A 20,841-nucleotide genomic window follows, 5' to 3' on the forward strand; every position below is an offset into this window, starting at 1 on the left:
TATTTAAAAATATACATCACATCGTCGCTAATTTACTTTTATTTTTGTACTTGTACAATTTTTTTTTTACCATTAAAGATGGCTTATAACTTACAATAAAATGTTAAATAAGAACTCAATTATTTAGTAATTTATTTTATAATTAATAATTATACATGTTGTCTAAGCTTAGCAAATATTGTTCCCAATGAAGTTTAACTAGGTCATTCCTAAAAAAAAAAAAAAAGAGATATTGCCAACACTGAAATAATATATATATTAAAATATTTATTTGAGCAAAACATATAATTGACCCCTAGGTATACTGATTAAAGTTACTAAATCTCAAAAAATGTAGTTGCAATTTTATTTTGTGTAACATTGACTTGAACATATGTGTAGCTACAGCTGACATATAAAATGGTTAATCCAAAATTGAATTATTTCTTCAAAGATTGTAAATAAAGACCAAGTCCTTTTTGAACATTTGGTGATTGCATAAATTGTAATACAAAATCAAGATCTTTTTGTTTATTTTCAAGTAACCATTGTACAGTTGGTTGACGACTTATATCTTTGGTCATTTTAAATGCCCAAGCTAAAAAAAAAAGTACAAAATCAACAAAAGAAAGTCCATTACACACATTTATTGTAAACATACGTGATATTTTTTGAAAATTATTCAAGAACTTAATGCCTTGTTCTAATGCACGACTCGCATCAGGTACACTTTCATCGATTAATCCGATTTTTAAAGCTTCTTCTGTAGAGTACATTTTACCAGCTATTAAGGACAACTCTGCATTTCTTTGGCCAATTACTGCAACTATAGAATCCTGAAACCTATAGTGTAAAATATAAATGGCAAATAAATATTTAATAAGACTCGATTCACTGGAAAAATAGAACATTCAGTGTACCATTTTGGAGCCACAATTCCTAGTTTGGTTTCATTTAAACCAATTGTATATTTTGGCCCAACCATAATTCTGTAGTCACAACTCAATGCTAATAAGCATCCTCCTGCTGGACTATGACCCTAAAAATGTTTTATTAATCATCAGAGCACAGGACTTAAAACACTTCAAAAAAGCGCTTAAAAATTTAATTATGCAATCAAATAAGCAAAAAATGGTGTCTTGTCAAAAATTCAAGTTATCTTATAAAATATTATACTTTGTCCCAAATAGGAAAGCCAGAACAGATGACAAAATTTGGTCTGTCTCACATACCCCCACGCCGCACTGTGCCTAGCACTCCTTTCAGGTGGACAGCTGTCGGCAATCATCAGACAACATCGTCGTCAGTATTTATTAACAACCGGGTGCATAGAGGGTTTGACGGGTCTGGTAGTGATAGAGGCCTCAATCGAGATGCGCAAACTGCTGTCTTTCTTATTTGGGACAGAGTATAGATATTTTTGCCTATTCTGAGAATATTTCTTTTAGACTACATAAATACAGGATGATATTAAATTAAATGAAAAATGTTTAATATTAAACAAATTTAAAACAAAATACTTCTGAATCATATTCAAATAAATAAAAATTGTTTAATTTTAAACCAATTAAAATTAATAACGGGAAGTAAAATCCGATATGCTAAGAATCAATTATTATAGTTTGTTTTTTCATATTGTAGCATTATTACAGCGTGAAATATGTAACATGGACAAAATGTTTGGGCTGGGGTCTATATATCAAATTTATAACACATCCATATTTCAATGTTTTTCCATAAAGAAGAGTAATGTGCAATTTTTTATTTTCCCATGACTTGTGATGCAAGAAGTAAATAAAACAACAAAACAAATACAAGTTAAATTATTTATAGTTTTATTTCTATCGCACGCACACTGAAAAAATATACGGGGTTTTTTCATTGGCCAGCATCATTGTATATTAGAATGTATGGAAAAAAAAGCATTTTATTTTTAAAGCTAGCAAAATAAGCAAAATTCAGCACTTTCAAATTTCATATATGAAATTGTTGTAACGTGAACACTCATTAAATGTCAAATAAAAATAAAAAAAGCAAATTCTTTAAGTCCAGAGTCCTGCTAATCATAAATTTTATATTAAATTTAATGTTATTTGTTTAACACTTAATTAAAAATGAATTGTTACTAATGAGTAAATCTTTTAAAAAATTTAGAGTATTATGCAATCTTATATTAATTAAATAGTTAAGTTAAAATGATTAAGGTTCAATATATTTTTTTCGTTTTATTCTCATAAACATATTTCTTATGGATACTTATCTGTTCAAGAATATTCTCATTAGGTTTTAAATCGAAATTTGGAGTATTTTAGCACATACACAAAAGGTATGCTGTACCATCTAATATAGACTTCAAACTTAAAAAGTGTTATCCTCAAAATCATATATTTCAAAACTGTGGGAAGATAGAAAACACTAATTCAGCAATTAATCTATTTCTAGTATTTAAATTAGTTGAATTAAAAAAAATAATATTTATTAACCTTTTTTGTTTAAAAAATGTTCACCAAATATTCTCAGATTTTCTCAATTAGAGCTCTAGTTTTATTTTGAGTAGGTATAATATGAATACTTATATTCAAATGAATAGTTACATTTATGACTGCTGCTGTAGGAAAAGGTGTCAGGTAGAGCGCTAACCATGTTTCTTGAACTGTTGTCCAAAATTCAGCTAATCTACTGAGATCGGGCTTATAAAATTCTGTAATATCTAAACCAGCACAAAATACATTCTGCAAGCTCTAGGATGAATTAAAAAAAAAAATTGATTTAATTATTCGTGTTTTAAAAAGGTAATCAATAACTTACAGATGTTAATATCATTCCTCGAGCTTTATCATTTTGTAACTGATGAATTTGAGTTTTAAATTCATTTAAAAACTCTAAATTCAAACTATTTACAGGGGGTTTATTTAATGCTACTGTCGCTATACCTAAAACATTGACAATTGCCAAATATAAATTATTTTTAATACATACTTAACAATCATTAGATGCAAATAAAATATAATAATATATTATAGTTACCAGTTTTTTCATCTGTTGTTGATGAAAGCATAGATTGTGATGCATACCGACGGTTAATTAGTTTCAGAGTTTTATTAAGAGTATGTCGTCCAAGCATAGTGAAAATGTATAAATAACTAAAACTGGGAACAATAATAATTATTACGAAAATTAAAATCGGATAATCGGACAACAAAAACAATAATTAGGTCAGATTTTATCGTTCTTTTTTTAGAAAGAAGATAAAATAAATGTGTTATCAATAAAGCAATGTAATCAATTTCAGGTGAAAATTGTAGTTTTAACTAATCTAAATTTGAATGAATTGTTTAAAGTAATACAATCGTTTGTAAATCAAAACAACTAATTCTATACCAGGTACCAAGGGCCTCGAGTTTAACCAACCAACTGTAAAAAAATAATTATAGTAATTACTGTTACTATTGGTTTTACTACAAGAGCAGCAATTTGCGTTGTCAATTGATCAAGTGATATAAATTTTCAAATAGTTTTAATTATCCCACCAACTGTTTGTTATCGCTTATCACCAACACAACAAGTGTATTATATCATAATTAATTAGTTGGTACTTATATTCTTGTAAATTTTGTTGGACATGAAATTAGAAGAGACAAAGAAGAGTAACGAGTATGGTGATTGAAGTATAGATTATTAAATATGAAGTCAATAAAACTATTGTTAAATCTTCATACTGCTTTTAATGTTTATTATTATTGTTTCATGCATTGTATTATATATTTAATAAGAAATCTTATACTACTTTTTAAAACGTAACTTAAAAATTAGAAGTTTTAATATTAACCTATTAAAAAATAATAAAACAAATATTGTACATGAAAATTACATACATATATTTTTAATATTAAATGCATTTAACATATTTTCTTCAAACATATACGATTTTAGGGGTTTTTCTTTTCCTGAATAATTATTATTTGATAAAAATGTTTGATTGATAAAAGTTAAATATGAAACTGCACATTGATACATTCTTTCAGATACTTGTATTTCAGTTACTAAAAAATTGTTCTTCCATTCTTCAATAAACTCGCTTGATGTATGCCAAATTATACTTGAACAATTTTTTCTAGTTAATTTCAAAACATTTTTTTCGCTAGAATTTATGCAAACTGCGATTTCACATTTTTTAATGACTTTCATTGAAAGAAATTGGCTACAATTTTTTGAATCTCTGTACTCGATAATCACATGGGATATGGGTCCAAGCATTGCTTTGATAATGTTATCCATGGTAACAGCAAAACAGTCAAATGAACTAACATTCATTTGTACATCATCACAGTCGTATTTTAGAATTATAGAGTCCAACCAAAATCTTACTCCATATTCTATACCAATACCCAAACATAAATTACAATTATTACATATTACTATTTTGTGAGACCTCCACAACTTGTTCTTTATGTACAACGATATTTTGTCATAATAGCAGTCGTTTTCTTGTGGTTGAAATATCAAGTTTTCTGTACCTCCATGACAAAACATATTAGTATCTACCTCCCACAACTCCACTGGTAAAACTCTGTAAAAACTAAATGGTTGGTCAGATAGCAATGTTTTACAACCACTACATGATATTAAAACTTTTTCAGCAGTTTTTAAACTAGGCATTTTATTTGAAACAAAAGTAAAACACGAAGCCTCAGTTGAAGGACTGCAAGCTAATTGAGCCCGGAATATTAATTTATTGTTTTGAACTTGGATTTCTCTAAAACTATTCTTTTCAAATGTGTACTCTTCAATTTCTAATAAATGTACTTTGTTGGCAATTGTTATTTTAATCGTTTTGGCTTCAACTTCAATTTGATTGACTTCAGGTATCTTGTTTGAAAATGTTACATAAACTTGACATGACAACACATAAATTTCAAATTCAATACATGCATGTTGAATAAACATTTTTGGTTTGTAGCTTACAGAGTACAGGAACTATGGAGTAGTGAACACAAAAAAATAAAAATAAATTAATTTGTTGAAAAATAAAATATGTAATAAATTATGTAACTTCAAGAATAGACCAGGCACAATTCAAAACCGTTATTATAGTATTAAATCTAGCAAAAAAATTCATAAAGAACCACCATGAGTCAAGTTGGAAACACCAAAATTATTAACACAATAATTTAATGTACCCACATTCGTAATACTTTTTCGATCTAAATGGTTAATCGAAATTTAAATTCTGAATAAATGGAGCCAAAACTTAGATACAAATTACAATCCACATGAATGATGAACTAGTAAGTAATCTATAAAATGTTTACAAAATAAACTCATACCAAATTTTAAAAGACGTCCTACCAACTCGTATTAATAACAATCACGGTATGGCTGCTGCTGTAAGTTCTCAGTAGTCAGTACAAATATACGGCCACAGCCGTTTTTTTGTTTGATTATCAATTATCACTTATCACAAGTTACTGTGTAGAGAAGATCTTCTCTACATCGTGCATTCCGCATTCCTATTTATATTTTGCAATGATATCAAATCAGATTTATAAATGTTGCCTTTTGTTTGGTATATGGTTACCAAAGACCTTATACTAATAGACGGAGGATCCAAAATGTATTATCAGCATTTATATACTCGTCTGCGATTGGCTCATTTCCGCATTTGTGATCTTTATTCTTTTACCCACGGACTATAATAGAGGACTGGAAACGACACTCATATCAATAGAACCGAAGTACAACGCTTGCTAGTAGTTTCACTAGTTAGTACAAAGACGCTCTTAACGCCATCTATAGATACAAAACAAGTTTAATACAATATAATATTCACTATTATACATTATATTTAAAGTAACTAATTTTGTTAATTTTTTATTCTTCGAATTAATTTTGTTTAGGTTTTTATTTTGTATGTTTGCCAACTGTCTCATCCTTGTAGTAATAGGTATAATATTTACGAATGAACATCAGTACTTCATTCTTATGTTCATCACAAGGATATGTAAGTACACTGGCGTTATTGTTTAACACATCATCAAATGTGTCTTGAAAGACACCTCTAGCATCCGTACAATGTTTTAAAAAAGAGTTTTCTATTGTAGTTATTAATTTATGAAAATGTTCATTTATTAATTTCCCCTGGATTTTAAATTGGTAAACGCAGCTTCGGATTTGCTTGAATGAGTCTCCTAAAAATATTAATTTACACTAAATCGTCAGGTAAAAAATGATTTTGACACACAAAATTTGGAAATATTTTTTTCCTTGGGGCATTTAAATAGAGTGCATTTTATTGTTTTGTTAAAAACAACACTTTTACATAAATGCATGCTACATTTGCGAGGCATTTTCGAAAATGTATAAAAATATTACTAAATTTTCTTATTTTTGTCGGCCCTATTCCCGCCAATTCCGTATTAGGTTAGGTGAATCCACGGATCTTAATATTCTATTAAATTTAAATACCACTGGTTATAATAGTTTATTTATTGAACTATTGAAAACTTTTTATTTAAATTATTCGACAATAGATGGCGCACAAGGCGTGATTGAACCGGAAAGCGTTGTACTATCGGGCCACACCCCGCAGTCCGCCGACCCGTCCGTTTACAGTCCTGTATTATAGTCCGTGTTTTTACCTCAAAACATTTAATACATAGAAAAGAGATTAAATATGTCGATTGTCGTTGCATAAATCATAATCAAAAAGTCAAGATTGCAGACTGAAGTATTTAGTATTGACTGTTGAGTATTTCACAGTTCACTGTTATCGGTTAGAAGTTTCGAACCTTGGCTAAATGTTTAATGTAAAATTGCTTGCTATTTGCAAATAATTATAACGTTTTCGTTTTAACTGTAGTTAATCAAATCTAGTTAAAAAAAACAATATTGCCTAAACATTCAATCATTCTTAGTTTACATATTATATTACAATAAAGAAAAGATATGAATAAACAGCCAAAGGACGATGATCAAACGTTTGTCATAAAAATATTAGATGATTTACGGTCATCAAGTAACCGATCTAAACCGCTAAGGATGCATTATGATACAAGTATAGGACTTTCAACAAATGATTCATTAATATCTAACAAACGACGAAGATCCTGCAGTCCCGACTTACAAGAGTCGATGCTTAGTACGTTTTTAATATTGACTTATTCGCAATTGACATATTAAAAATTGCATAATTTATTTTTCAGCACCAATTGCTTCACCTTGGGAATCCCGGCGTATTAAACAAGAGTTAATCAATGCTCGAGCAGAAATTGTCTCTTTACAAGAGAGAAACAAAACATTATTTAATCTTAAAAAGGAGTCGGATCTTTTATTTGAAAGAGAGAAAGTTGCATTAGAACATAACATAAATAAATCCAAATTAATGGTTTGTACATATGAATTTATTAGTCATCAAATGTTAAATAAGATTAAATACAATTATTTTTAAAGTACTTTTATTCATGTAGGTACTAATGTTTAAGATTGGGCCTTTATGGCCTGTTAAGCTCACATGATGGTGATGATTTATAATTTAACGATTATATGTTTAACATTGTTTGTTAAGTACATTTTTATGTTTTTTCCGTGACCAATACTGTTAGACAACACAAAAAAACTTTTGAATTTACTTTATTAATCTTTTAAAAATTTAGGTATATTATTATTGATTATTACATTACTGTTTTTTTTTAAATAAAAAAATACTTGTGGGTATTGAGTTGTGTCAAACGTAATGCACTAGAACTAACTGTATGATAATTTACCTGTTTTTATATTATTTAGATTGATCAATTAGATAATCGACTAAAAGAACTTCGCTATGACAAATCAAATTTAAAAGAAGAAAATGAGAGTTTGACAAAAAAACTTAATTTAGTGTTGGAAGAAAATCATCAAAAAATATCTTATCTTGAAAAAGAAAACAAAGACCTTGAAGCTAAATTAAGCAGCGTATGTATATTAATACTAACACTTTATACTTATACAGCTTCTTAATAGTAAAATAAATTAAAAATATATTGCAAATGTAGTAGATATTAGGTACAAAAGTCACTGGCATTGATGATGCTTTTAGTTATTTAAGTGTAGAAGCTTAACTTTAAAATAATAAGTTTCTATATTGAAGTTATTTTTTTACATTAAGATAATTATTAGATAATGTATACAATTGTACATTTATTCTTTCGAGTATAGTATAACATATTCTTGTAATGACACTTTTTAAAACTTTCCTAAATGTGCAGATTTAAATAGTTTATGATGGATGATCTATAAAAAAAATAATTAACACTTTCAATATCTAGTATAAACTTTTTTGCAGCACTTATTAAAATTAAATTTGTTTTACTTAAATTAATTAAATTTTTTATTTTACGTTGTCCGGTTTTATAGTCTTAAATAAAGGATTTGTTATTCAAATGTTTCATATATTTAACAGGTGAATATAGAGTTGATGAAAAATAAGAATGAAAACACATCTAGAAATTGTTCAGATTTTGAGTTAAGTGAGTTAAAAAAAACTCTAAGATCCAATGAAAAATATATTGAAGAGCTCACAGATAATTTAAGGAAAAAACAAATTGAAATTAATAATTTGGAAAACGATCAAGTTAAAATAAATACTGCTAATCAACGAATCAAAGTAACTAAGTATTTTCTGTACCTACATGAGAAATAATACTCCTTTGTCATTATTATTGTTTTGCTATTTTTAACTCCTAATAACCAAATTCGCTTAACACGTTGACTACTGTACAGCCGTCGGTTGCCACGAAAATTTAGTTATTATTGAATTTTTAGGCTGCTGTCTACAACAACTTCTTATTTTTAAGAAGTCATACTGCCGCTGACTGCTGTATTTGATTGTAATCTGAAATAATTTTGATGGCACTGTTATAATGTTTTAGGCAATTGAATCATCAAGAGCAAAATTAGTGTAAGTCGAGAAAGGTTAAAATAGGAAATATGCTGAATATGTTTTTACGAGAACTTAAAATTTCTTCTGCCATCTAGTAGAAAACAGGCAAAGTAGGACTCAAATCACTTTCGCAGGTTATAGATTGAAGTTAGAATTATCGTCTGGTGGTGTTACTTCAGATTGTGAGAAAATTTTACTAGCAGCCTTACTATTATTATGTTATTTCATGTTATTTATTAATATCCAGATAAAAGACAAAAATTTGGGTTTTGGTACAGTATTTTTATACTTATTTGTTCAGAAGAAAACACTATATGTTTCATGAAAGTCAACCTATTTTATTGACAGCAGTATAATAATAAACAACTGTACAGTCGCCACCGGCTGTACATTGGTCAACGCGTTAATTTTTACTAAAGGCAAAAAAGTGACAGTATCAAAAAATTATAAATCTATTTTATCACTAGTCATGTCTAAATTGTCTGTTTTAATGTTAGCTTTTTCATTGAGAAATCGTTTATACATTTTTAACAGAGTTTAGAAAATGAATTGGCTGCCCAACAAGAAAGTGCTATGGTAGTAAACGCTCAAAGAGAAAAATTAAAACGTTTTAGTTCTATGGAAAGTGAACTGATTTTGCTTAGAGAAGAAGTAGCTGCATACAGGTATATTGATTGTATAGTATGATACATATGTAATAATTAAATACATTTTTTATTTTGTTATTTTAGAAACGATGTTAAACAAACAGAAATTCTTGAAAATAAAGTTGCTTCACTTGAATATAAGTTGACTAAGTATGAAATATTAGAAAAAGAAGCTATTCAATTGCGTTCAAACTTAGCAATTAGTGAAGATCGTTTGAAAAAATGGTTAGATGTTTGTAAAGATGCTTGTGAAAATGTGTCTGAAAGTCAGTGTTATCCTGAATATTTACGATATTATATAGACAATCTAAAAAAAAAAGACATGTTCCTTGTAAATGAAAAGGGAGAACTACAAAGCAGGTTTGAATATTTCTAAAATAATAATAATCGACATTTAATGTTGTAATGTTTGAATTAAATGTTGTTTCCTAATATTTACAATTAATGTAGTGTTGCTCGGTTGGAACTAAAAGTAAAGCAAATTGAAAATGAATTAAACAAAGCAAAAGAACAACTAGCTGTTGGGGCAAATAACAATGGCAAACTCGAAACAACAATAAAACGACTAAAAAAACAACTATACATGGTCACATGGGTAATTAAAAAAATCATGTAATTCATTGTTTCTCTTTTTTCACTATTAAAATTACTTCAGGAGCGTAATGATCTCAGAGAGTTAATTGATTCCTTCCAAAAAGAAGTAACTGTTATTGGAAATTTAAATGGCGAGGATACAAAAATGGAAGTTTTAGAAAAAGCCATAACTGGATACAAAAACCGTATGACAGAAATTGAAACCGATCCATCATTATATTGCCCCACTGATAATGACAAACGATGGATTGAAGAAAAGTCTGCACTTCTTAAAGAAAAAGAAGAATTAATTAACAAATGTAAAGAATTAGAAGTAAAATGTGTTGATTTGAGAGATCAAATAGATCACAGAGCTCTTAAAGGAGATTTCAATCTCCGTGAAACCAAAATTTTACATTACAAGTAATAATCTTACAATACAACGTTTTAAATGTCTATAGGGAAAAAATACAAGTATCAATACGTACTTTTTTGTGTATAGGATGAATCCAGCATCTGAAGGATTCAATAATTATCAGAATGATCTAATACACGCAAAACAAGAAATCGAAAAGTTAAAGCAGCGTATTAAAGCTATGCAAGAAGGCATTTCAATGAATCTCACACAGGTAGTTGATGCAAGAGTCGAAACAAATGCCACTCAGGAAGTCGAAGGTAATATAGCCAACACATTATCATCATTTGAATGATATCATAATTATAATATTATTTGTCTTCATATAGGACTCAAAGAGAAATTAAAATCTCAAGAAATTCAAAACCAGAGGTTACGAGAGGTGTTTAAAAAAAGTAGTCAAGAGTTTAGAGAGTCTGTATATACGTTATTAGGATATAAAGTTGATGGATTACAAAACAATATGTATAGACTTACCAGTCAATTTGCTTATCACGAGGAAGACAACTTAATGTTCCAAGTATATATTATCTATTATTAAAAACACATTTTTTCACCTTAAAATTAAAATATTAATCATTAAAATTTGTTGTAAAAGTGGGTTATAAATATTATTCAGGTGATTAGTTAAATATTAAAATTAAATTATAATAATGAGAATTAAAAGTATAATAAGTTTTTCTTGTCTATATCTAAGGTAGGTGCCAATTAGGAATCAAAATACCCGAAAATTTCCCTATTAATAAATAAATAAATGTACATATTATGTCAATGTTTTTTTGTAAAAAAAATATTCACTGAGAGAAGTGAGGACTAAACCCAAAATTATTTTAACTTTATTGGGTACTTATTTCATAAAAGTTTTTTAAAAAGATAACAAATATTAAATTTAATAAAAATCATAATAAAATCATTACATTTCTTGCTTCGTTTGGAATCAAAAATAACTATTAGGTAGGTAGTTCATTGTTAAAAGTATGTTATCATACAGTTAATTCTTTTCCCCTATTTTTTCCTGAAATTTTCAATCTATTAGCAAGGAGAAATGTCGGCAGTAAATTAACAATCACCATTTTAAATCTGTCATCCATTTCTTTATATACAGGATGACCACGAAAACACTTTACATTTTCAAAACGGCAAAATAATATTTATTTTTCAAAAAAAATTGTTTTAACTTATGTAATATGTTTATGGGTGTAAGCCATTTACTTCAAGTAGCAAAAACGATGTCAGGAAGGTGATTTCTGTCTTCCATGAAGCAATTTTCAATTCTTTTAAGGAAGTTCTTCCACACTCGTTCTAGTGTCTCCCTCGTGATTAGGGCCACCTCTGTACGAATTGCGGCTTTTAAATCATCCAAAAAAAATTTCCGTAAAATAAATAGCGTACACCCACAAACATAATATTACACAATATCAAGTTAAATACATTTTATTTTTTCGAAAATTGCTGTAAAATAAATGGCATACACCAACAAACACATTACATAACTTAAAAAAAAAATTTTAGAAAAATTAATACTATTTGCTTTTTTAAAAATGTGAAGTTTTTTTGTGATCACCCTGTATATACAATTACAGAGTATAATAAAAAAATTAATGATAGTTGATGAATACAAAATTTCCTCTTCTTATTATGTTTTTTTTTTTTAGTTAAATGAAGGGTCAATGAATTTGTTAGAAACTCCATTTTCAAAGACAATTGAAGACATGATTAATTTACATCTGGGTCAACAGCGTTCAATACCTGTTTTGTTATCCAGTCTGACGATAGATTTATTCAATAAACAAAGCATGATCATAACTGCAGATTCAACCAGGCTAGAATCTGTTATCAATTAAAAACACAATATTTTGACTACCATTTTTTTGATACCATTTTGTTTGGAACTCGTCTACTAAATTGTATTAATTTTTTTTGTATGATTAATTTGGTTAATTCCTGTAAAAATCATTATATTAGAATGATTTAGTCAAGATTATCAAATATTTTATTTAGGTTCTAGAATAATTTTGCTTAACTGGTAATTTTTAAATTTAATTATTTAATTATTAATTTTTTAATTTTTTCTAGGTACCGAGTATAAGTACTAGCATTATACATATAATATATACTTTTTCATTATACTATGTAAGTTATATAAGAAATGCATGTACTATTCTGTAAAATATTGTGTACAAATATACATTATTTAAAACATTATATATGTAACCTGCTGTTACTTTTATTTGTATAAACTACCGTTTAGATTATTGTTTTTGAACATTTATTTCCTTACATTTGTGTCCATAATTTTCTCTACACTTATTTTGTATGTATCAAGTAGTTAAAATCATTTAATAGGTTTTTTTATGTATATTTTCTCTCTATATTAAGTTTTTTAGTTATTATGCATGATTATTACACATAAAACATCTGCGTTTTGTGATGCTCTAGTTTTGACCTTATAATCATATTCATTATAATATGACTACATTATTTGTCATAATGTGATAACCAGGTATAGGTTTGTACTTGGGTGGATCAAAAGTTAAAGTAGTCTAGTCCTTCATCCTTCAAAAATACCAAAAAAATTTGACCGGTTTTCCATTTTTCAACCATCAAATTAAATTTGCTATAGCTTCGTAAAAATCGGTCTGATCGAGTCGTAGTTTATACAGAATTTTGAGTTGGGCTGCGCTGATTTAAAAAAAAATACATATAATTTTATAAAAACATATAATGTTATATTATTATTATTGTGGTTGTGATAAAATGATAATGACCAATGTTGCGGCCTGTTGGTATAAATCGGTAAAATTTGAATAGATTTATTATCAAGTCTAAGGTAAATAATGATAATTATGTTATCAATTTTGATAACAGATTTTCTTATATTATTATTATTAAATTGCAATTTGCCAAATTTAATTATTCCTAGGTTTTGTTTAGACGAAACGAAAAGAATAAACTATATTGACTTCTTATCCATATCAAATAGAAGACAGTAAATAAAATGAGTGGTACTAAGTCTTCTATTGCGCAATGTCCACCAGTACCCGGAGAACAGGAAATTGAAGAAGATTTAAAAAATGTCGAAGAAGCTGAAACTCCATTATTGACTGGTATATTTTAGTTGATTGTTATTACATAACATATCTACATTGTTCAATTGTTGTCACACGCTTACATTTTTGGGTGACGTTAGTGTATTTTATGTTGTGTAGTGTTCTTTTAGATCAGTCAAACGATTGCCCGTTCATCTGTGAACTGACTGATCTAAATTGAAAACTATGATGTACGGGTGTAATGAATACTCTTTATTTAGATAACAAATTAAAAATAGTATTATGTTTAGATGATGCTAAAGTTTTATTGGAGTCAATCGGAGCAGAAATTCCAAAAAATGACACTCAAGAATCAGCACAAAAACTTGTAGATAATGTTGATGAATTAGAGCAGACAATTTCAGCTTTAGATAAAAAATACAGTGAATTAATGAGTTGTGAAAAAGAATTGGAACTAGTTGAAGAAGAAATTGATAAGCAAATAAAAGAAATGTCTAGGTATATATAAAGTTTCTATAATAACATGCATTATTAAAAAATTTGATAGGCGGAGTAACCGAGTGGAATAAGGCAGCAATTAAAAACAATGGTTGTTGGTTTGTATATCGGTATAAATTTACTTTACCGAGCATATTTTTTTTTGCCATATTTTATTGTTTTTACGCTGATTACGAGTCTGAAGTCAGATATCACTGTACTCTTCTAGTGTTACTTGAACTTTGAGAATTATTGTTGCGCGTGATGACCACGGTGACTGCACCACCATATAATTGCAGGAAGCTGTAGCAAGGAATGCTATAGTTCGCCACGACTAGATGGTGAGGCAGGCAACGATAAAAGTTAATGTAGCTATTACTTTTGAACTAGAGGAATTAGCCGATAACTAACTTCAATGTAAAAAATACTATAAGTGGCAAAAAGAAAGTTCCCAGTAAAATAATTAAAGTTAAAGCAACAATTTCAATTTGTAGGTATTAAATGAAAAATTAATAATTCATCATTATAACTTTAAGAAATCATAATATTTTACTATAAAATTAATGTTTAATTGTTCAATAACTCGTAATAATAATTAATTCATAACACATTTTACAATAAAATAAATAACCATAAATATAAACATTGTACCTTATCTAATTGTAAATTAAATTGTTAAAAATTTGTTTCTATATTAAGTATTCAAAGTTAAATTAATTTTGTCTCTTTATAAGTTTTTTTTTTAATTACAATTAAATGATATTTAATTTCAAATAAAATAAGTACATGTATTTTTGTCACAATACTAACTAATGGATTTTTGTCATTGCAGTTATGTAGCTGATATCAACTCGACTCCCATAGCAAAGTTAACGTGAAGAATATATTTTACAATTAAAACTATCATTTTTATGTACATGTATAATTTTTTAATATTGATAAATATGTAAATCTTGTACTTTTAATAAATATAATTACAGTTGTGTAAAAAATAAAATTTGTTACTTTGTGTTTTCCCTAAAAGTCTGGAACTTCATGGTTCCAAGTTCCGTTTAACTTATAATTACTAAAGTAGTGTGCCAGTAAATAATTTGAATGGGCCAGTTACATGGACATGCCACTTTTTCGAACAGCAGCACTGAGTAGGGGATTAGGATCTGGCTCTTCCGTTATAACTTCTACTTTAACCCATTCTTTGTTTATACTAGAAGCGCGTATTGCATCAATAACAGCTTGGACGTATAAACTGTCTTCAAAAGTAGCAGCTGACGATACAGGGTTTTTCACCCAACCTCTTTTGTCCTCTACAGGTAGAAAAGCTTCCCTCAGTGCACTGATCATTTTTAATAATCCTTTCATGCAAGGTCTAGGCATTATATCTGCTGACACGGCATTAATAGCATCAGACTTTTGCATGTCTTCTACATCTAAGTACAACACTTCATCCTTGTCCTTATATAAATCTCCACCCTTGACTATGAGGTTACCTTCGGTACCACACATGAGTATCTCTTGAATATAGGTTCCAGTAAGGTGGTTGTTTAATGTAACTGTGACTAACGATCTATCAGTCATTTCCATTTGAAAAGTACAAAAATCTGGACTAGTCACTTGTCTCACACTCGTCATACATTTAAAATCTTTATTAAATGTTTTAACAATACCATGGACACGTAATGCTTTTTGATTTGTTAAATAACTGACTAAATCAATTACGTGACTGCCGACCAAAGTCAACACTCCACCACCCATAGTTTTATCACACAGCCAATTATAACTGTCGCCATATAAACGACCCATTTGTACTTTAACATCACACAAAAATACATTTCCAATTTTATTTTCACTAATATGTTTTTTCATTTGCACAAAAGCGGGCAAAAATCGTAAACTATGGTTTACGATTGATATTAATGATGGATAGTACTGAGCTGCATGTACCATTTTAATAGCTTCATTTTGGCATAGACCTGCTGGTTTATCACACAATACATGCTTCCCAATACCCAGAGCTTTCACGGCTATTTGGGCATGTAAATTAGGTGAGCACACTATAAAAATTAGATCCACATCTTTTCGTAATAGTACGTTATCAATTTTATTTGTCCAATAAGGTATTTGAAGCCTTTTAGCAGCTTCTTCAGCCTCATTTGTAGTTCTACCCCATAATGCTTCCACTTTGAATCCTTTATCGCGTAAAAAAGGAACAATTATTTCAATCACTTTACCTGAAAAGTTTAATTTATGCAATAAAAATATATGAATTCAAAGTAAATATATGAATACACTTGTGCAGTGGCACCGAAACAGGGACACGTCTATGAACCATGTCATAGATGATTTAGGCGGCTATGATTAAGAGGCCATAGATTCACCCTCTTCTTCTCGTGTAGGACACTGATGGGGTGGGTGGTATGTTTTTATATTATTAAATTTAAAATGTCATAGATTTAATATCTAGAAGATCGGCGCCATTGCACTTGTGAAAAATGGTGATAAAGGAACAAGTTAAAAAGGCATTACTCCGGACCATATAAAAAATCCATTTAAGATTTCATGAATCAATAAATGTTTAGTAGTCCGTGATTAGTCCATTAAATTTTAATATATCATTAAATTTATAAATTTTTTATGAAACCCGACATAACTCATAAGTGATCCATAGGTGAACAGTGAAATTATAATATTATAACAAAACTTAAATAATTATCATTAGTCATTACCATACAGCTAACTTTTGTTTGTGACTACCTAGTTACTATGAAGAATGTAAAAATTTAACAATAAATCTTTCATTTTAATATGTTAATTACCTGTTCCAAAAACACCAATACCTGGCAACATACTTAGGAATAAAAACTTACTAAACTTGCAAGTAGTATCTTAAAAAATACAAATTGTATTTTATTATTTTTTAAATACCGTACAAAACTCATTTTAGTTTTCAAGGAATTTGTAAATCATTAGTCTTACAGATAAGAAACCAAATTTGTTATCATACAATTGACAACAATAACAACAACAAATCCAAAATAATGATGTACATTGTAAATTTATAATTGCGATGTGAAATGTTAATACTTGACTTATTTTTAATATTTGTACTTAATTATTGCTAAATATTGCTCAAATCGTAAACTACAAAAAGCTCAAGTTGTTGTTTCTTTAGTTTAGTACTTTGCCAATTTGTGATGGAACATAAACATCGAAAGTTAATTAATGACAATCTATCCACCTTAGTATCAGTAACAAATCATTTGGAGTTCATCATCAAGACACTATTAGAAAATAATGTGATCAATAAATGGATGGCAGAATATATAATGGTAAATCTATATTACGGCATAGTATTTATACTACAGTTCATAGTGTTCATTTTTAAACATAGCACTAAATGATTGCTTTACACTAAGCTGTCAATTTGTGTTGCACAGCAGTATAAAGCATCTAAGCAGCAGTACTAAAAATATCATATCCATATTCTTTGTCCACACATTGCTTTACAGGCATATGACACAAGTTCTGCTTTTTTGAGAAATGTAATTGATCTTAATGATACTGATATATAATTATGTTTTTATTAGAGTTGTCCTTATTATAACTTTTTTGTTTTTTAAATAAACGCCCTTTAATTTTTTATTTTACTAAAAAATTGTGAATGTAAAACTTGAACTGTAATTGAGCGTAAAGAAATCTGCAGGGCAATGCCTTCAAAATAACATATATTGCTCTATTAGCCACATAACAATGTTTTAATAAGTTAGACCACTGTAAAGTATAATTCAAATCATTTTTTTTATGAATTCTGAAAACTACTTTACCTAATGACACGGATATAGGTAATCAAAAAAATGAAAAATAACATAACAATCAATGATAGCTTTATAACCATTTTAGACTTTTACCTGATTAGGAAATATTAGGTAGATTTACTTAAATTTATCACGAAAAAAACAAAAACAAATCATTAGAACTTTATTATTATGGTTATTATTTTGTTAAACAGACTCCACCTCATCAAACAAATAAAAAAAGACGATTGTATGAAGTAATTCAAGGACGTGGACCACAAGCATTTACAAATCTATGCAAAATTCTGGAAGAAACATCAAACATAGAAGCTCGAAATATTTTACTATCAAAATCAAAGTAATTACAAACAATTCCTATAAATCAAACGTTTAGGTTCTATTAATTAATAATTAATTAATTAATGTAGTTGTCTAAGAAAAATGGTAGGATTAAAATTTTGGGACAAAGTTACTTTGTTGCGCACTCTTTTTGCAAAACTATTAGTGTTTTTGCTGATTTTAAATTGGAAATAAAAAATTTGCTTACATCATAATTTTGAGTGTTATAGCTCTTGAACTTTGGTGGTTATTGTTACGCATAAAGGGCGAGTGACTTTTCCTGACCGCTGATGGATGGTTTACTGTCTCACGCATGCCATAATTGCTTATTTATACGACAGTATCACTAAAGTTTAGGTAGCTCTATCATTAAAACTAGTAGAATCTGTAAGTTGTTCATTTTATCATTATTAATAATTATTTTTATTTTATTATGTCAAATTACATTTTACAAAGTGCTCAGTAAAATAAATTATTATTTCCGAAGATTGGATTTGGTAATTTTACTTGGCTATGTTTTGTTCAATTCAAAAACATTGGAAATCTTAAATTGGCATTTGGCTCTCCTCCTTTGACCCTATCTCACTTAATCTTGCGCTAAAATTTATCTCTCTTAATTTGTTTAGCATGACCACATCTACTGATTTTCGAGGCAACTGGTACATCTAAATCTAAGTCATAACCAATAAACTACAATTTTTATTTCAGAGTTTTTTATCCTAGTAATATTTCATTGAATGAAAATATGAATCGACTTAATTTGAACAACAGTATTAACAGCATTAAGGCTACCAAACATGATGATAATTACGTTAAAATTCCTCCTACCATTAGACGTATGGACGTAGAACATGAAAATTTACCAAATGGAGTAAGTTATAATTATTTGTATTATTATTAATAACAATAAAAAAAGAAAATTAATAGTATTAAATCATAATTTTTAACTTATCTAGGTTTATCATATGGGTTCGAATCCTAAAGGTCATGCATTAATAATAAACATAAATAAAGTAAGTACAAAACCGGACGAGGAAAGAACAGGTTCTGAAGTTGATGTAAATAGTTTGAAGAAACTACTCCACGGCTTAGGTTATGATGTACAAATTGAAGAAGATGTAACTCAGAGGGTAACAAAAAAAATATATATATATAATATCATTTAATTTGGTATATGATTTATTATGTACAATTTTTATTAGGAAATTGTGAACATAATTAGAGACTTCAGTGATGTTAAGAAACTTGAGAAAATGGATTCCGTTATTGTTGTTATAATGAGTCACGGCGAAGCAGGCAAGGACTCATTTACTTCATTGGATATAGATTCTGCAGATGGTATAAAAATCAATATTGACTGGATAATTGAACAATTTGTATCAAAAAAAGTTTCTAAGAGCATTCCTAAATTATTTTTTATACAAGCATGTCGGTATGATATTTATTTTTCTAATATTGTTGTTAATAATATTTCTGATTGTTATATTTAGTAGCAAAATATTGAAGTAATTTATCAATTCTAATTTTAGGGGAAAAAATAGTGACCATGGTACTTCAGTACCACGAGTCGAAAATGTTCAAGTAGAAGTAGATTCTATTGGATTTGGTACAGTGAAAGGAACCTCTGTAAAAAGACGTTATGAAGATGTATTTGTTGCATATTCTACTGTACCTGGTATGATAAACATACATTTTGCACTTCAACATATTGAATTATCAGACAATTATTTTGAAATAAATAAGATCATTCTTGCACTTTCTATCGACTGTGTTTCTAATTTATTAACATGAACGTTTTATTACATTCTTAATACAGAATTGAAAATATTTCAAAAATTTGTTTCTAAAATTTTGACTTCAATTTTGTGTACGATTGTCGGATATTTTGTTTTAGGTTATTATGCTAAACGTGATCCATATAAAGGGTCATGGTTTATTCAAAAACTATGTGAAGTTTTTCGTGAAAATGCTTGGCAATATGACTTACATACAATGATGATGATGGTTAGTAAAAAATAAATCATTTAAATATTTTTATGTTTTTGTTTAATAAACGCAAATGTGATTTATTCATTTATAGGTGGACTCGGAGGTAAAAACATTTAACTGTGCAAAGTATGGATTCCAGACTGTTGAATGGAAGTTTAGTGGATTTAATAAAAAATTTTATTTCAACCCAGGTCTTTATGATGACTACCTCGAAAGTGATCTTTAAAAAATCTTTGTAAATATTTATTTGTATAAGTTTGTGTGTTTAACTTGTTTGTTTAAACAGTGACAAAATTTCAAGTAGGTAATACTTTTCTAATTGAACTACCATCTATTTTTTCTAAAAAGATCTGATTTTTGTAAGTTCAAAATTGATAAATTTAAAGTTGAGCTGTTAAAATATTTTTGACAGATCTTTGTTGTTTTCCCTCCTTTTAAATTTAATGGTAGATCAAAATTGAGTATTTTTTTGAAATTATACTGTAGTTAAGCAAACAAGATATATTTTGTATTTTCCATTTATAGTATAATTTAAAACTTAATTATTGTTAACCTAGGTTTTATATATTTCTTATTTTTTTCTTTATGTGTATATCTGTGATAGTACAAATATTTTTAAATTTTATTAAAATAGTTTATATTTATAATAATTTTTTTTATTGTA

The 20,841-nt window shown here is 27.9% G+C and overlaps 6 protein-coding genes across 7 annotated transcripts; 3 read left to right on the plus strand and 3 right to left on the minus strand.

The window, feature by feature from the left end:
- Positions 1 to 230: 230 nt before the first annotated feature.
- On the minus strand, positions 231 to 5,426 carry LOC126834788 (enoyl-CoA delta isomerase 1, mitochondrial-like). 2 transcript variants are annotated; one of them, XM_050566962.1, is made up of 7 exons: positions 5,307 to 5,426; positions 3,007 to 3,128; positions 2,788 to 2,912; positions 2,574 to 2,720; positions 900 to 1,018; positions 641 to 822; positions 231 to 577 (listed from the first exon to the last, which is right to left on the minus strand). In XM_050566962.1, exons 2-7 carry the CDS (start codon positions 3,101 to 3,103, stop codon positions 420 to 422), a joined length of 828 nt encoding a protein of 275 aa, XP_050422919.1. In that variant the 5' UTR covers positions 3,104 to 3,128; positions 5,307 to 5,426; the 3' UTR covers positions 231 to 419. The 2 variants fall into 2 exon arrangements, with proteins under 2 accessions (XP_050422919.1, XP_050422918.1); XM_050566961.1 differs by lacking the exon at positions 5,307 to 5,426 and adding an exon at positions 3,361 to 3,474.
- On the minus strand, positions 3,832 to 5,300 carry LOC126834786 (uncharacterized). The gene is made up of 2 exons (XM_050566956.1): positions 5,164 to 5,300; positions 3,832 to 4,956 (listed from the first exon to the last, which is right to left on the minus strand). Exon 2 carries the CDS (start codon positions 4,924 to 4,926, stop codon positions 3,847 to 3,849), a length of 1,080 nt encoding a protein of 359 aa, XP_050422913.1. The 5' UTR covers positions 4,927 to 4,956; positions 5,164 to 5,300; the 3' UTR covers positions 3,832 to 3,846.
- A 1,128-nt stretch (positions 5,427 to 6,554) lies between the features above and the next one.
- Positions 6,555 to 12,745, plus strand: LOC126834784 (mitotic spindle assembly checkpoint protein MAD1). Its single transcript, XM_050566954.1, has 11 exons — positions 6,555 to 7,117; positions 7,182 to 7,363; positions 7,762 to 7,929; positions 8,417 to 8,620; positions 9,431 to 9,561; positions 9,628 to 9,903; positions 9,994 to 10,138; positions 10,199 to 10,539; positions 10,619 to 10,791; positions 10,861 to 11,051; positions 12,187 to 12,745. Exons 1-11 carry the CDS (start codon positions 6,925 to 6,927, stop codon positions 12,373 to 12,375), a joined length of 2,193 nt encoding a protein of 730 aa, XP_050422911.1. The 5' UTR covers positions 6,555 to 6,924; the 3' UTR covers positions 12,376 to 12,745.
- A 645-nt stretch (positions 12,746 to 13,390) lies between these two features.
- Positions 13,391 to 15,024, plus strand: LOC126834247 (uncharacterized). Its single transcript, XM_050566031.1, has 3 exons — positions 13,391 to 13,638; positions 13,872 to 14,079; positions 14,891 to 15,024. The coding sequence occupies exons 1-3, from the start codon at positions 13,530 to 13,532 to the stop codon at positions 14,934 to 14,936; spliced, it is 363 nt and encodes a 120-aa protein (XP_050421988.1). The 5' UTR covers positions 13,391 to 13,529; the 3' UTR covers positions 14,937 to 15,024.
- On the minus strand, positions 14,658 to 16,995 carry LOC126834246 (glucose-fructose oxidoreductase domain-containing protein 1). The gene is made up of 2 exons (XM_050566030.1): positions 16,872 to 16,995; positions 14,658 to 16,286 (listed from the first exon to the last, which is right to left on the minus strand). The coding sequence occupies exons 1-2, from the start codon at positions 16,900 to 16,902 to the stop codon at positions 15,163 to 15,165; spliced, it is 1,155 nt and encodes a 384-aa protein (XP_050421987.1). The 5' UTR covers positions 16,903 to 16,995; the 3' UTR covers positions 14,658 to 15,162.
- Positions 16,996 to 17,122: 127 nt separating this feature from the next.
- Positions 17,123 to 20,695, plus strand: LOC126834453 (caspase-3-like). The gene is made up of 8 exons (XM_050566377.1): positions 17,123 to 17,384; positions 18,065 to 18,207; positions 18,897 to 19,059; positions 19,145 to 19,318; positions 19,391 to 19,620; positions 19,718 to 19,863; positions 20,083 to 20,192; positions 20,269 to 20,695. Exons 1-8 carry the CDS (start codon positions 17,250 to 17,252, stop codon positions 20,401 to 20,403), a joined length of 1,236 nt encoding a protein of 411 aa, XP_050422334.1. The 5' UTR covers positions 17,123 to 17,249; the 3' UTR covers positions 20,404 to 20,695.
- The last annotated feature ends 146 nt before the right edge of the window (positions 20,696 to 20,841 follow it).

The sequence above is a fragment of the Adelges cooleyi genome, unplaced genomic scaffold (genome assembly GCF_023614345.1).
Source record: "Adelges cooleyi isolate 19-005CV unplaced genomic scaffold, UGA_ACOO_1.1 ACOO_flye_CR_arks_rails_tigmint_CR_PRNA_21, whole genome shotgun sequence".
Lineage (NCBI taxonomy): Eukaryota > Metazoa > Arthropoda > Insecta > Hemiptera > Adelgidae > Adelges > Adelges cooleyi.

Coding starts and splice junctions, on each gene's coding strand:
- LOC126834788 (XM_050566962.1), bottom strand. CDS start 3,103: ATGCTTGGACGACATACTCTTAATAAAACTCTGAAACTAATTAACCGT. Junction 2,913..3,006: donor AACAACAGATGAAAAAACTG/GTAACTATAATA, acceptor TCAATGTTTTAG/GTATAGCGACAGTAGCATTA. Junction 823..899: donor GGAATTGTGGCTCCAAAATG/GTACACTGAATG, acceptor TTTACACTATAG/GTTTCAGGATTCTATAGTTG.
- LOC126834786 (XM_050566956.1), bottom strand. CDS start 4,926: ATGTTTATTCAACATGCATGTATTGAATTTGAAATTTATGTGTTGTCA.
- LOC126834784 (XM_050566954.1), top strand. CDS start 6,925: ATGAATAAACAGCCAAAGGACGATGATCAAACGTTTGTCATAAAAATA. Junction 7,118..7,181: donor CTTACAAGAGTCGATGCTTA/GTACGTTTTTAA, acceptor TTTATTTTTCAG/CACCAATTGCTTCACCTTGG. Junction 8,621..9,430: donor CTGCTAATCAACGAATCAAA/GTAACTAAGTAT, acceptor CATTTTTAACAG/AGTTTAGAAAATGAATTGGC.
- LOC126834247 (XM_050566031.1), top strand. CDS start 13,530: ATGAGTGGTACTAAGTCTTCTATTGCGCAATGTCCACCAGTACCCGGA. Junction 13,639..13,871: donor TGAAACTCCATTATTGACTG/GTATATTTTAGT, acceptor TATTATGTTTAG/ATGATGCTAAAGTTTTATTG. Junction 14,080..14,890: donor CAAATAAAAGAAATGTCTAG/GTATATATAAAG, acceptor TTGTCATTGCAG/TTATGTAGCTGATATCAACT.
- LOC126834246 (XM_050566030.1), bottom strand. CDS start 16,902: ATGTTGCCAGGTATTGGTGTTTTTGGAACAG. Junction 16,287..16,871: donor TATTGGTGTTTTTGGAACAG/GTAATTAACATA, acceptor TAAACTTTTCAG/GTAAAGTGATTGAAATAATT.
- LOC126834453 (XM_050566377.1), top strand. CDS start 17,250: ATGGAACATAAACATCGAAAGTTAATTAATGACAATCTATCCACCTTA. Junction 17,385..18,064: donor GGATGGCAGAATATATAATG/GTAAATCTATAT, acceptor TTTGTTAAACAG/ACTCCACCTCATCAAACAAA. Junction 19,060..19,144: donor ATGAAAATTTACCAAATGGA/GTAAGTTATAAT, acceptor TAACTTATCTAG/GTTTATCATATGGGTTCGAA.